Source organism: Gracilinanus agilis, chromosome 1 (genome assembly GCF_016433145.1).
Source record: "Gracilinanus agilis isolate LMUSP501 chromosome 1, AgileGrace, whole genome shotgun sequence".
NCBI lineage: Eukaryota > Metazoa > Chordata > Mammalia > Didelphimorphia > Didelphidae > Gracilinanus > Gracilinanus agilis.
Genome location: NC_058130.1, coordinates 215,803,969 through 215,820,028, shown reverse-complemented (window position 1 = coordinate 215,820,028; position 16,060 = coordinate 215,803,969). Strand labels below are relative to the sequence as shown.

The 16,060-nt window shown below is 43.4% G+C and overlaps 1 protein-coding gene across 1 annotated transcript in view; it reads left to right on the top strand.

The window, feature by feature from the left end:
- Positions 1-1,523: 1,523 nt before the first annotated feature.
- Positions 1,524-16,060, top strand: part of LOC123249785 (extracellular serine/threonine protein kinase FAM20C-like) — a 41,772-nt gene continuing 27,235 nt past the window's right edge. The window contains exons 1-2 of the mRNA XM_044678906.1: positions 1,524-2,981; positions 5,340-5,518. Of these exons, the coding sequence (XP_044534841.1) occupies positions 2,353-2,981; positions 5,340-5,518 (808 nt within the window). The 5' untranslated portion in view covers positions 1,524-2,352. The remainder of the gene's footprint in view (positions 2,982-5,339; positions 5,519-16,060) is intronic.

The following is a 16,060-nucleotide window of genomic DNA, read 5'->3' as shown; positions in this document are numbered from 1 at the left end:
AGAGGAAGGTCCATAGCACATGGAAAGGTGAAGAACCTTTCATATGGAGTCATATGGAGATGCCACCCATATGTAGGCAAATAGGCAGCAGGACAGGTCCAGCTGCATACTACTTGCTTTTCAATTCCACTTTGAGAGTCAGGTGCTTCAAGGGTTAAAAGCCGGGTCCTTTTCTCATCTTGTGAGCTGTAACTGAGTCCAAAGCTGAGGATTAGCCAACGTTCCCAAGGCCTCGGCAGTCTGGCATCTCATCTGCGTGGCAAAAAAAAAAAAAAAAATTGTAAACACTCTCAGCTCGGGGAGTTTCGGCATCAAAGCCTCGGACACACACACACGGACACACACACGGACACACACACGGACACACACACACACACACACACACACACACACACACACCACACGCGTGTTTTTTCATCTTTTCATCTCCCATCTCTCTCTTAATCTGGCTTCCCGACTCTCCTCCCTGCCCAACCGAGAATAGGGTCAGTTGCCTGATCTCATTTTTCACTGGGGCGTTATCCACTGAACTGGAATCCGCGCGTGCAGCAAGACTGCATCCCAAATCCTCCTGCTGGACACCCGCTGTTTTTTGGTGGGTCTCTGCTTTCCTCTTTTTTTTTTTTTTTTTTGACCTTTTGTTATCGGTTTAGGAAACGCTTGGAAAAAGGGGAAGGGAAGATGGGAGTGAAAGCAAGAGAGAGACACTCTCCCTCAACCCCCCCAAAAAGGAAAAGCTGTCTCCTGCCCAGACAATGACATAGCAGAATTCATGTTTCCCCCAGTCTAGGCAGTCAGACTGCTGTAATACTTTGCAATGCTATTAGCATGTGGTTCCTTCTCCTCTCTTTTTTGCAAACCTTTGAGAAACAGGCGCCCTCTCCTTGCCCTGCTTGGAGCTGCAGAGAAATTGAGGGGTGAGGCCAGGGCGGGAGGAGGGGAAGAAGGAGCCGGAAAAAGAGGAAAAGAGGGAGAGCTTTGCTTTCTCGGTGGAGGCTTTCCTGTTACTATCACTGTAGCGTTTTTTTAGCCAATCTCTTAACTATGACGTCTGGGAGGCTGGATTCATGGCTTGCACATAATATTTAACACACCCACCAAGAAGAAGTGGAGCTGCAGCAGTACTAGCCCAACCAGTCTCCAGCATGCAGTGTTGCTGAAAAGGGGGTATTCACACTGCACCTGCCCATAGCTCTCCTTTCTCGCCTCTCAGAGGTTCGCTTTCTCTTCCTCGCTTTTCTCTTTCCCTTTCTCCCCACCCCCGCTGTTCTCTCAGGGCAGAAATGTAAGTGGGAGCCGAGATCCAAGGAGAGACATCATCTCCCTCCCCACCCTCACCCTTTTCCCCTCCCCACCCTTCGGCAGAGCAGCTACCGATTCCTGGGAGCGTCGCCTCCCCTCCCTTCCCAGCGTCCTCCCCCCACCCACCTACCCACCCACCCTCCTTCTCCTCCTCCTCCTCCTCCTCCTCCTCCTATTCCTATTCCTCCTCCTCCCCAGCTCCGTGCGTCCTTTGTGCCAGATCTCCTTTTCGCCTTGGCGGCCGTGTCAACGCCGAACCCTCCAAGTGCCTGGATATCGAGCTTCAGCGCCGCGGGTTCGAACCCAACCAGCCGGGACTCTGGCTTCCCCAGGGCGCTGGAGGTGGTGGTGGTGGATGGAAGGATTTGGAAATCTTATGAGCGCAGCATTTGCAAGCCAATGTTTCTAACTGAGCTGCGGACGAGAGCGCGTCCCGTTGCTACTCCTGCTGCATCGCGGGTCCCTTTCCAGAGGATGGGAAGACGCGTCTTCTCTAAGCACTATGGATGATTCTTTTTTCCTCTCCTGAATCCTTCACAGGGTGCTGCATGTGTGTGTTTGTGTGTGGTTTTTATTTTTAATTCCCCATCTCCTTTTTTTCCCTCCCTTTAGCCCTCCTCCATCTCTCCATCCTCCTTTGGGAGAGGGGGGAAGCCTTCCTGAGATCCATGTATTAAGCAGAGTAATGATAATATAATAATAATAAAAGAACAGTTTCTAGATGGCCCGCTTTTGTGAATTTTATTGTAAACAATTTTTTTCTAAAAACAAAAAAGGGAGGTAGTGAAGACCCCTGACTTCTAAGTGTATTTATTTTTTAACTGTCTAATGAAGATAACTTTATTGACTTTTATTGTTTGATTTGTTCATGAGTAGAATAGAGATTTATTTTTTTAAAAAAGAGCTTTTTCTGTGAAAAAGCCTCTCCCACCCACCATCACCAACACCTCCTCCCCCAACCCCTCCATACACACTTTTAGCTATTTAAAACTCTTAATTTATTAGTCTCCTCCTCGTGGCAACCCCCAGTCTCTTTAAGTCTCCTTGGCCATGAAAATGATCTTGGTCCGCAAATTCCGGGTGCTCATCCTCATGGTGTTTCTGATTGCCTGCACCATGCATATCGTGATCGATTTGTTACCAAAGTTGGAGAAGCGCGCGGCGAGGAGCGACGGGGACCCCGGCTGCTCCTGCTCTCACCCCCCGAGCGAGGAGGCGCAAGGCTGGGGAAAGCAGAGGACTAAGAGCGGGGCTGATTCGGGCTGGCCTAACAAACACACCCTGCGGATCCTGCAGGACTTCAGCAGCGACCCAAGCTCCAACCTCACCTCCCACTCGCTGGAGAAGCTCCCCGGGACTGGAACCGGGACTGGGGCCGGGGCCGGGACAGCTGCAGCTGCAGACAGGTCCGAGGCAGCGGCGGCGGCGGCAGCATTTAAGAGGCTGGAGCCCGGCGGTGGCGGAGGCGGCGTGCAGCGAGATCTCCCCCACAAACACCTCATTCAAGATGGGAGTAGGGCAAGCAAAGTGCCGCCGGGGAAGGACGGCTCTAAACTGGTCGCTCTGTTCCAACACCCCCTCTACAATATCGCCATCCCGCCTCTCACAGAGGACGATGTCTTGTTCAACGTGGAGAGCGATATCCGATTTAACCCCAAAGCGGCTGAAAATCCGGAATGGTGAGTCGAGTGGCAGAGGAAGGGGTAATGTTTCTGTGGTCAGGGCTGGAGAGAATGCCGGGGAACCCTTAGACTGTGAGGAGCGGAATTTGGAGGCGTGTTTCTTTCTTTAGGGGGACAGAGGACAGGCACTGGGGGAGGAGGGACGGATGCTTCCCCAAATCCATTCTCAAGTTGGGCAGTACATTGCTAGCACAACGAGATTTTCCACTTGAAGTCCTTAGAGGGGTGAGGGATGGGGGTGGAGTGAGGGTAAGGGTGAGGGTGAAATTCTACCAAAAGATTATTCAGAATTTGCAGTCATTACTAAAAGGTGCTCAATTCACTCTGGTCAGAGCCATCAAGATCTGAAAGGAAAATGGTCTCAGTAATTCTACCTCGCCTGGGTCAGAGGAGGTACCCTGGTGTTTTAAATCCAAAATGCTTGGAGAAAGAGAGATTTCTGTGGAAGATCTTCCCTAAATACAGCTCTTGCTGACCTAAATAAATAAATAGATAGATAAATAAACAAATAACCCTTATTTACCACATCTCACTTAGAAAGCATTTGTGGTTTATGCTTTAAATAAGGTTGAAACCTTTCTCTGCCCTGAGAGTGATTTCCTGGTGGGTCTCAGACGTGTCTCATGAATCTTTTAAAAACCAGTCATTGAGAATAAAATAAATTTGGCCATTGTACCAGGGAAGCAAATGAGACTGTCAGAAGTGATTCTTTGGAGGAAGACTAACAGTTGCCTTTTGAAGCCATGTAAGCTGGGAGGTAGAGGAGGTTTTATGTGACTCTCAGGTGATGGACAGGGCAGGAAGTGATCTTTCCCTTAGAGTGGATCATCTTTTAAAAATGACCTGGTCTAAACCCTCCCTCTCATCTTCCTAACTTCCCAGATCAAAATAAACAAACAGATGTGGTAACCCAGAGTAGTGAAATATTAACTCCCTCCAAGGCCGGAGAAAGTAAATGCCAACCATATTTTATATAATAATCTTCTCAATGAACAGATGGTAAGAAAACTTTAAGATGCTGAGGTCTGACAATATCCCTTCTATCTTGAAATATAGGTAGTCTTCCCTACCTACACCGCCCTTCAAGCCCTTGAGATGCTTATCCAATCCCAATCCCCTAACTCCCCCCACCCACCCCACCGGACCAAAGCATTTAGTGTGCTCTGTACTTTGCCTTTCTCCACTGATATTTAAAGGGAAAGCTTAAAAACTTGAAGGGGGTGGGGATAGAAGATATTCAGAGACTTGTCCCTAATACAACAGCACCCTCTCTCCTACTCGGTGACATTGTTCAGGGCCCTTGTCACTGTTTGGTACATACAAGAAGTAGCAGACAGGCAGTAAGAGAGCAGCCACTCTTGATTTGTCTTCCATCCCCTTCCCTTTTCCATTTTGTGTTTGGGTTTGCAGAACAGGACATCATCTGAGGAAAGGGTGACCTTTTGGACCCCAAGTTAACAGCCACTTAGGAAAGTTCCATTTTCCTCTCTTGACTCAGCTCCATGCTGCAGTCAGAGGGCAAGCCACAATGACCATATGTACCACTGACCTCTAGAATTGAGGGATTTGATGACAAAGCAAGTGGGTGGTAGGTCTGATACCAGCCTGCCCCTCTTGTTTCTATTAGCTATTGCTCCCAAGGCTTATATAATTAAAATCAATTTAGCACTTAGCATAATTCATACACCTCCTTGTTAGAACAATAGCTTACAGCAAAAGGCAGATTTCCTGCAGACCTGGGACATATTTGTGATTTACATTTAGAAGGCAGTCAAAGGAAATTCTGTTTCCTTTGCTCCCCAGGAACAATCTACAGTATAATATCTTAATTTGACATTATAATTGTCAGGCAATTTTCAGGACTTATTCCTCATACAAAAGAGAAGCTCTGGATGGCTTTGACATTTTAGTATCTGTCTTGCTTAAGTTACAGCTATTCTACAGACTCTCCAGAGAGTAAATAAAGATTATGGTCTTTAAAGATGTTCCTGGATGTTAACACACACACACACACACACACACACACACAAACACAGAGACAAATACATATATATGTACATATATATATATATATATACCTTAACCCCCAAATCTCAACTATAGCATATTCAATGGAGACACATTTCAACAATGTGCAAGAAAATATTTATTTTAATGCAAGGAGTTTTTTTTCAACTTCTAATTTGGTACCAAAGATGGGGCAAAAAATGTCTTGTACCACTCGCGTGCCCTTCACATCTGTGTGAAAGATGAACATTTCTTTGTCCTTTATTAGCTATTGATTCAGAACAACCCACAAATAAATGTTTTGTTTTTTCCTGACTGCCTTCCCCCACCTCCCCTTTTTTTTGGTAGGCAAAATGAAGGTAATGAGGATGAAGAATTTTTACCCACGGGGGAAACATCTGTCGACACCTATCCCAACTGGCTAAAATTTCACATTGGCATTAATCGATATGAGTTATATTCCAAACAAAACCCTGCCATTGGAGCTTTGCTGCAAGATCTGGTCTCCCAAAAGATCACCAGCGTTGGTAGGTATTCATTTACTTGGTTCCCTCTTTGGTTGTTTAACCCTACCTTTGAGCCCGGGTATCTCTGCTGCTGTCGGCTGACATCTCCTTTAAGTGAGTGGTATGTAGTCAGTCATTCATTACTAAAGCATTGCTTCCGGGCGCTATTAAAGTTGGCACTCATTTTGGGTTGGGAGCCTAAGAGGCTTTCTGAAGGGAATGCCTTGGATGCACTTAGCACTAAATGGGCTTTTACTATTTTGCTGCAATGTGATCGTTGCCAAAGAAGGGAGAAAGAGAAAACACAGTGGAATAGTTTGAATTTCATATCTGTTCCCTCGGGGAGATACTGAGGAAAGATTTCTTTCAAAGCAAGAAGCATGACCTTTCCCAAAGATTCAGAGATGAAGGCACGTCAGGGTTTTCCCCACATCTGGCTTTTTCAATGTTAGGCATCAAATGCCACCCTCTAGTTCATAGTTCTGTTACTGAGTCTCCAATAGAGTGCATACCATAGCAGATGCTTTATGGTGCTCTGGGAAGGCAGAAGCCGATAGCTGGAATGAGAATTTCTAATGACTTCAAACCATTTTCAAGTCAGGTTATTGAGCTGAGGGAAGAACGGGGCTTTATTTTTTATAGATCAACTTGGTCAATACTTTATGTGTGTGTGTGTTGGGGGGTGGGGTGGCGGGAGTAGGAAAAGCATCTACAAGATATGGTAGTTTTGTTATGCCATTGGTAGTTTTAAAGAAAAATCTTCAAATATTTTGTCATCTGACAAAGAAGGCCAAAACATCATGTTATTGGCTTTGGGAATTTAGGTCAACAGCAGCTCCTTCAGTGTTAGGGTTGGGTTTTTAGTGTTGTTTTTTTTCCAGAATGTGGACTATTATTTCCAAAGACTTTGATTTCAATGGTAGAAGGGCTGAATGCCTCTGAAAGACAAAATCAGGATAACCTGTGGACCTAGCACTGTGGATTATAATATATGCTATGCCTGACACAGTGCTGACTTCTAGTGGGTGTTCAATAAATGTTTATTGAAGGAATATCACCCCATCTTGCATGTGCTGCCCAGGCAGAATAAGATTATGTAGATATAAGCAAAAAGTATTCCTACCACATTATAGGTAGAAGAAAGATAGATGGACAGAAAGCCATACCCACATTTATATATACATATAATATACATATGAACACGTATAACCTTTATTTACAGTTATGAATTGGAAGCACTAATGGTCAGCCCTTTCTTGAATCTTGCAAGTCAGAATTAGAGAAACAAGAATAGCCTGGAGTTATATGTTAAGGGAGAAAGCAGATTTACAAGAGTTCCTATAAACTAAAGGTTTCAACTTTTTTTGGCTCTCTGAATGCCAGAAACTCTGTTTGTAGCTAATAGATTAGGAAAGACAGCTTCCTCCAAAGTTCGTGTTAATTATGTGTCGGTACAAGGAAAAGAATGAATTGAGTGCTCATTCCTAGCCTTCACAAGCTGACCTTGAAGATCTGGTCTGCCCACTCTAGTGACTTGTCACCAAACCCATCTGCAATTCAAGCTTTGGTTTCTCTCCTCTTTCTCTCCAACTATCTTCCCTTGTCTCCTGGCCCTTTCAGTCACAGCCCTCGAAATATCTGAGCAGCAGATCTGAACAACACTTGAGCAGCCTGGATTTGATGATTTAATTTGAAAGTGCCATGTACCTTGTGGCATTGCCACTGGGAGCGGAGGGCATTGATGGCTCCGTTTTCCAAGCTGCTTCTTCTTGGGCCTGTGCATTTGAAACTCAGTGAATGTAGAGGGCTGAGACCAACTACTAATTGTCTGTTGGACAGCCCAGAGCCTACTTGTTTCATTGTAATAGGCGCCATAGTTAATTAGCCACACGTAAATGCTAACCACTGGACAAACACAGGTAGAGTAGAAGAAACACTTTAAAAACTAGGAGAAATAAAAGTCCTGTGGCCTGCCCTCAAGGAAGACTCAATCCATCGAGGAACAAGCCTTGGACTGAGAGTCAGGAGGTCTAGATTCTAGGCCCAGTCCTGGCATTAATTAATAATATGACCCTGAAAAAAATCATTTAAGCTCTCAGGATCTCTATTTCCTTAGCTGTTAAAGAAGAACAATGATTCTTGTAATACTTTCCTCCACTTCTCCTTCAAAATTCCTTCCTCTAAAAATGAGATCAAAGCTATGAAAAGTGTTTTAGATAGGTGGCACAATGGATAGAGTTCTGGACCTTGAGTCAAGAGGACCTGAATTTAAATCCAGCTTCAGACATATTACTTGTGTGTTACATATATGACTCTAGGCAAGTCATTTAACCTTTGCCTTAGTTCCCTTAACTATAAAATGGGAATAATAATAATAATGATGATGATGATGATGATGATTTCCTGGGGTCATCAAGAAGATCTTATGAAATAATATTCATCAATCACTTAGCACAATGCCTGGCATATAGTAGGTACTTAAATGTTTGTTTCCCTTCTGGCCCCTAGGAAAAAAAAGTAGGAAGTATTTTGAGTTGTGCCTATTAAGTACTGAGATCCCCTGCAATTTTCACAGAGGATGGTCTCTTTTTGATTGTTGTGATTCAGAGTCCTAATGTATTACTGTTAATGTTATTGTTAATAACTTGGGCTTAGGAGTCATCCTAAAAGGAAGTGACTTGCACAAGACAAAGAGAAAAAGGGAAATCAATGGCAAAATAAAGTCTTATTTTCAGTTTCTCTTATTTCTTGACTACTGTTCATCACCCAGCACTTAGCACAATGCCTGGCATATAGTTAAGAACATATTGCTTTTTTTTAGCTCTTATCTTCCATATTAGAATCAGCACTACATATTGGTTCTAAGGCAAAAGAGCAATAAAAGCTAGGCAGTGGGGGTTAAGTCATTTGCCCAAGGTGACACAGCTAGAACGTGTCTGAAATTTGAACCCAGAACTTCTCATCTCTAGTCCTGGCTCTCAATCCACTGAACTCACCTAGATGCCCCCAAATTGCTTTTTAAAATCTATTCTTTCACTTCATTCTTAAAAATTTATGCATTAACAACTGGTCTATGTCCTGATCATTTTTGATATCTTGGTATGGGAAGGAATACTGAAGATATACATATGTGTGTGTGCATGTGCATAATAGACATATGTATGCATGTTTACATTGTTAGAGCTGGAGAAGATATGAGGGATTACTAGAAAAGAAAAATGAGGGGCAGAGAAATGATGGACCTAAGGTCACTTAGCCAGTAGGCAGCATGCAAGAATTTGGACCTCAGCTTCAGGAAACATAGACTCCATTTATGAGAAGCAAATGTTAGCACTGGATTTGGAACACAGAGAGCTAGTTCTGTTTTTTTTTTTTTTCATAAAGTATTTTCATAAAGTATTTCCTAAAGTTAGCTGAGTGAGATCCTAGAAGCTGAGACTGCAATCCTTATACCCTCTCTAGCTTTTATGTAGGAGGCTCTCCCCCTCTTCTCCATCCTCAGTTTTCCCACCTTGGTTATCCCTATGTTGCCTTCCCTGAGAAAAGGACTTTGGGTTGGCCAATGTTCAAAGAAAGCCAATGGGTATGAAAAGCAGAGCTTCAGTTTGGGGGCCTCATGGCAATGCATAATGAATGTTACTGGATACCATGACCCCCTTATGAGCTCGTCCCCACTCCCCTAGGCCCCCTCCTCCCAAAGGGCCCAAAGGAAAGATGGCCTTTGGTGAGCAGATGACTCTCCCCTGGTACCTACTTCACTTATTCGCATGTAGGTCAGTCTAATCTACCACGAGGACTCCTGCATGCATTCTCCACTTCTCATTTGAGTATTATATTAAGTTATAGGTTTTTTTGGAAAAGCAGACATAATTGGGTGTTTTCACGGACTGCAGTCTCCATATGAGTCAACAATGTGACAACGTAGCCAAAAAAAGCTAGTGTGATCTTAGGTGCCGTTAATAGGAACGTAATGTCCAAATGAAGGGAGCTTATGTAAAATCCCATTCTGCTTTGCCCTCGTCTGGCCATATTTGACTATTTTGGGTCCTGGGAGGCACAATTTAGGAAAGATACTGACAGGCTGGAATTCTTATCGAGGAAGAAAACCAGGATGGTGAAGGGCCCATAGGCCATGTCGTACAAGGATAGGTCAAAGAATGGGCATATTTATAGCCTGGGTAAAGTGAAGACTTGGGGGTTGAGGAGGGAAGGTCTTTCTTTTCAACTATTTGAAGGAGCAACAGGTAGAAGAGAAGTTAGATTTTTTATTTTCTACTTGGCCCTGGATGGCAAAACTAGACACAGTGGACAGGTAGATTTGAGCTTGTTGGGAGAGAAAAATTGTTAGCTATTAGGACTCTCCCAAAGAGGAATTGACTGCATAAGGAGGTCATGGTTTTCCCATTACCCAGAGGCGACATGACAGTTACATGAAAATATCATAAAAGGGAATCCTGCTCAAGGGCCCTTGGCCCTTCCAAGTCTGAAACTTTAAGGAAGCATCAAGAGTTTGGTTCTTGAAATTTTTTTTTAATGAATTATTTCATTTCCTAGAATGATTAAGCTAGAAAAGCCCTTAGAGATCCTTTAGTCCCAACCCCCAATGAGGAGCCTTTGGTCCAGAGTATTTAAGGAACTTGGTCCAAGACCTCTAAAAGTTCATTAGTGGAAGAGCCAGGACTAGGAAACAGAGTGACATGTCATTGAATGGAAGACTGAAGACCAATCGTAACCTAAAAGGATTATCTGTGATGAGTCTTCATATTTATTGAAGACCATACAGTATGATTGGGCAGTGAATCACCCGGTGCCATTTGCAGGGGTTCTTTGTGATTTTTTGATGCTCATCAGGGAGTGTTGTGAGGGTTATTTAGCAATTAATTTAGTATTAGTGTTGGACCTAGCAGGAAGGGCTGGAGGATTCCAAGATGGAATAAAGGAGCAGGAAGTGGGGCTTGTGCTATGAGAGAAGGACTCCATTAGTGGTTGGGAACATAACTTGTTGCTAACCCTGGGAGATCTCAGAGTTAGGGAAAACTGCATCCAGATTCCCTGGGATCCTGAGAGGTGGAGGCTTTCAGCAGTGGACAGCAGACCTGCAGAGCAGCACCAAGTGGGGAAGTGGTTTGGGATCTGGTGGACAGCATTGCAAACTCACTTTCCCTACCTGGGTACCTTGGATCACCTGGTGGAATTGGCTCTTGGCATCCTGTGACCATCCTTAGATTTTCCGTGAGACCCCAATTGAAAGCTATCCTCAGGCCCTTTAGCTGAGCTGACCAAACCTGGCTGAAACCAGGTTTGGAGGAACTTTCCCTGTGACTTCAGTACTGCTTCCTTTGGGCCCTGCCTGGCTTAGATCAATAGAATAGTGTAGTCAAGTCCTTCCCTGCCTTCTGTGGTTTGCCCTTAGGTTTCAAGTGTAGAATCCCTTATTCCCATCCTTTTATTATTTCCCTCAATTAAACTGTTATAAACTTTTACCTTTTTGCCTGCTGGTTCCATAGCCTAGGAGAGTTGAGTGACTGTTGGCCTAACTGCCATTCCTATTGGCAGTTAACAGCTTGGCTGTAAACCCTGGTCTTCCTGTCCTGGTTGGTCCTGTCTCTCCTTCAACCCAGTGTGAACCCGCAAACCATTTAGGTTACATTTTAATAATAATAATATCATCCCTGGTGCCTCACAATTACAGGAGTACTATGGAACACCGGGAAGAACCCCGGATTCAAATCCTACCTCTGGCACTTACTACCTATATGATGCCGGGCAAGCCTTGTCTTCTCTGCAGCTCTATGTTCTCGTCTCTAAAGCGAAGGGGGTTAGCTAGTTCCGGCTCTAGGTTCTGCGATGATTCTGTGAACTCATTCTGATTTGGATTCTCTAGTTCAAGGAGGAGGGGGGTAGGTTAAAAAATTAAACTATCTTTCTGTCCAAAAGAAAATCATATCTTTGGTACATCCAGAACCTCTGAAGAAGTGGTGTGTGAGGCAATTGTGAAATACAGGGGCCTTTCTTTGAAATACTGGGCATCTGTGCCTCAAGGGTGGAATGGTGGAGTGGGGGAGCAAGGACCATGAAAACTTTTGTTCACACCAGGGCCTCAGACACCAGGGCTGTCACCCTTAATGTCTGCCTCAGTTTCTACATCTGTAAAATAGGCATAATAATATCCCTTTGGGCAGCTAGATAGCACAGTGGATAGAGGACCTTGAATCAGGAAGACTCCTTTTCCTGAGTTCAAACCCAGTCTCAGACATTTTCTTTCTGTGTGACCCTGGAAAAGTCATTTCACCATGTTTGCCTCAGTTTCCCCATGTGTGAAATGAGCTGGAGAAGGAAATGGCAAACCGCTCCAGTATCTTTGCCAAGAAAACCCCAATGTGGCTAAGCAACATAACAGCAACTGCATTGATATCCTAGGGTTGCTATGTGCCAGGCCTTGAAAATACACAAGGTTAAGGAGAGCTGAAATAAAAATATACAACATCTTCAGGAGCCCATCCCCAAGCCTGCTAGGACTCTTCTTCCCTGAGGGCCAGAAGGAAAGAAGGCCTTCTGTTAGCAGATGACCCCAGGTGCCTGCCTCACTTGGAGGAAAGAGACATTCGCTATCGGATACCTAATGGTTCAAAAGTCTCTGACCTTGTCTAACCTCCTTATTTTACCATGGAGGAAAGTGAGAGCCAGCAGTTCTAAGTTTGCTGCTCTGCTTAGCTTCATAAATCTGATGTCGCCTTTAATAAACTCTTCTTGAAGCCAGGGCTCATTTTTCATTTTAACTTTCATAGGCTTCTAAGAGAAGCAGTGCTGCATAGTGGATAGAGACATGTTCTGGAAGGCAGCAAAACTTGGGTTCAAGTACTGCTTCTTAACACATTCCGCCCCAGTGAAGAGATCAAAGCCAGCCTCAGACAGTAACTGGCTAGGTGACTGTGGACTAGTCACTCAACTTCAGTTTTCTCAACTGTAAAATGGAGTTGAAAAAAGCACCTCCCTTAACTCTGTCTGCCTCAGTTTCCTTAACTGTAAAATGAGGATGATAAAAGCACCTACCTCAACTCTGCCTCAGTTTCCTCAAGTATAAAATGAGGATTATGTCAGCACCTTCCTCAAGTCCATTTGCCTCAATTTCTTCAATTATAAAATGAGGCTGATAAAAGCACTTACCTCAAATCTGTTTGCCTCAGTTTCCTCAACCACAAAATAGAAATAATAATAATAATAGCTACCTCAACTCTGCCTCAGTTTCCTCATCTATGAAAAAGGGAAAATAATAGCATCAACCTCAGTTCTGCCTCAGTTTCCTCAAATGTAAAATAAAGATAATAATAATACCTATTTCAACCTCGATTTCCTCAACTATAAAATGAGGATGGTAAAAACACCTATCTCAACTCTGCTTGCCTCAGTTCCTCATCTATAAAATAGGGATGATAGCACCTATCTCAACTCTGCCTCAGTTTCCTTAATTGTAAAATAAAGATAATAATAGCACTTCCTTCAACTTCTGTTTGCCTCAGTTTCCTCGATTATAAAATAAGGACACCATGCCTGTCTCATAGGGTTGCTGTGGGGATCAAATGAGATAATAATAATGAAGTACTTTGTACAGTGCTTGGATCATCATAAGTGTTATATAAATAAATTTTATGAATAAAATAAATAAATTTATAAATAAATAACTACATGAAATTTTAAACCTTAACCTTCCATCTTACAATCAATACTGTGTATTGGTTCCAAGGCAAAAGAGTGGTCAGGGCTAGGCAATAGGGGTTAAGTGATTTGCCCAGGATCGCACAGCTAGGAAGTATTTAATGCCATATTTGAGCCCAGGATCTCCCATTTCTGGGCCTCTCAATCCACCTTGCTGCCTCCTAATATTATTAAATATTATTAGTATTTCTATGTGCATTGGAAGGGGTGGATTCCTCATCCAGTAATCCCTAATGCCAATGAAATCACAAGTCTAGTCTCTAGGTCTTGGTAGGGTCATGATATACAGCTGGAAGGGACCTGTTGTTCAGTCCCTTCATTTTACATATGTGGAATCTGAGGCCCAGAGAGGTTAAGTAATTTGCCTAATGTCACACCATAGTAAATGGCAGAACCAGGATTAGAATTCAGGTCTCCGACACTAAATATTGCACCTCTTTTCACAGTGCCATCCTCCCCTAATGGAGTGCCTTATACCTAGTAGTTGTTGTGGAGTCTTTTCAGACAAGTCAGATTCTTCACGATGCCATTTAGGGTTTTCTTGGCAAAGACTCTGGCATGGTTTGCCATTTCCTTCTCCAACTCATTTAAGATGAGGAAACTGAAGCAAGCCCAGTTAATTTAACTTGCCTAGGGTCACCCAGCTGAGAAGTCCCTAAGGCCAGATTTGAACTCGGGTCTGCCTGACTTCTAGGCTGTGAAGATGGGATTAACTCTCCCCTGCCCACTTTTAGGGCACTCTATCCACTGTGCCACCGCTTTGGACTGGAGGGCTCCAGGTCACTCAGTGAGCAGAGCTGAGCCTAGAACTCAGATCTCTTGATGCTTACTCTAGAGCCCGGCCTGCGACATCCACTTTCCCGGACCTCCTGTGAGGTCACTTTATAGCATTTTTCTGAAAACTATTCAGTTTAATATCAAATGTCAATTTGTAAATATTATTGTAGGTTAAAAGATTCATCTGAGCTTCTCTAAATCTTTTTCTTGGGATTATGCACTTGAATTCAGCTTATACAGAGCTACTTAACCAAATTCATGAAATTCTGTGTTGCATAGAGTATAGATGGTTATTACCAATAGAAGTATATTTATAGCCAGAGTCCCAGCTGCTTAGTAACCAGGTTCTGTTTTCCTCTTTAAAGGGGCTGAGGATATTATCTAACTCTCTATTCAGTTTGAAATCATGCATGTGATGTCTTCAGTTTGTGCCGGCAATAATTAAATTGCTATCACATACAATTATGGATACAGAGAATAAATTGCACAATTAACTGCTGTGTGCTCCAGATTACTGTTAAAAATCATTATAGTATATACGTATTTTGGCCAGCTCGGAGGTCTAAATACACGTTTTTTTACCGACACTCCATCCAGCCCCCTGACAGAGCATGGTTTGGAGAATGCGCCTGAATCAAAATAATAACCGGATGAGCTATAAATCATTGACTGTAATTGATTTACTAAAAAGAAAAAGAAAAAAAATCCATCTTGAATCAGGAGGCTAATTGACTTGCAAGCCAGGAGGGAACAAAGGGGACCTTCAGTTGTGGCCGCCCACTGGGGCTAGGAGACTGCTTTTGCTGCCCACGTTCCGGGCTCTTGGCTGTCCTGTCTTCTGAGTTAATTGTTGGAGGTGCTCTGCCGAGGCGCTTTCCCTCTCCCCCTTGTCTTGCCCTAAAGACTTCTTGAGATCTCAGTCATGTGCCTCTTTCAGATGTGCCTGGACATTTTCCTTTCACTTGACTTGAGGGCTACACACCCATTAGAATTAGAGCTGGAGGGACTCAGAGCTCACCATATCTGATCTTTCACCTCCAGAATCTCTCTTCAACATCTCTTACATTTCAGATTGCCTAGGAAAAATTATAGAAGTCAATGGGAAAAGCCCTGGAGAAGACCTTCTTTGCCACTTACTAGCCTTTAATCTCTCCTGGTCCTAATTTCCATGGCTATAAAATGGACTAGATGGCCTCTTAGACCTCTCTTGGTCCAAGTCTCTATATATTCCTGTGATTCAATAACCTGAATTTAAATAACCAACACTGACTCTATTGGTGTTACCTTGGGCAAGCCATTTAAGTTCTGTGTATCTCAATTTCTTTATCTATAAAATGACTGCATTGAACTAGATGACTTCTGTGGTCCTTTCCCATTGGTGATCCAATGATTTTATTATTTTCAACCTAGGACCACATTGTAGTCAACAGAGTGCTAGACTTGGAGTCAAGAAAACCCAGGTTCAAATCCTGCTTCTGACATTTATTGACCTTTGGAAATTCACTTAACTTTTTAGTGCCTCAAACTTATCTACTAATCATTTGCAGTGTCTATATTATGGGGTCAGCTAGGTGGTGCATTGGACACAGCACCAGACCTGGAGTCAGGAAGATTCATCTTCCAAAGTTCAGATCCAACCTCAGACTTACTAATTGTGTGACCTTGGGAAAGTCAGTTAACCCTATTTGCCTCATTTTCCTCATCTAGAACCAGTCTTTTTATCATGAAAATTCTAAATGGAGATCCAAAGAGTTGGGCACAATTAAAAAATAACTGAACAATAACAAATTGGAAAAGGATTAAAGCTTGTTCTAGACTCTGAAATTCGTCGGAGGTGGGGGTGACTCATATTTAAATGAAACCCCCCATAAGCCAGGACTCTGGGCCTCTGTCCAGACCTCCTACAGTAATGAGGGATGGAGGGAGGAAATATGACATCATCCATTCCATTTTATTCCTTTTACATAGAATCTGATCATGGCACACCCAGCTTGAGTGGCTTTATCCCTCAGAACACTTAGATCACTGTCAGAAACTAAGTATCATGCCATGGCCTTCAACACACTTGCT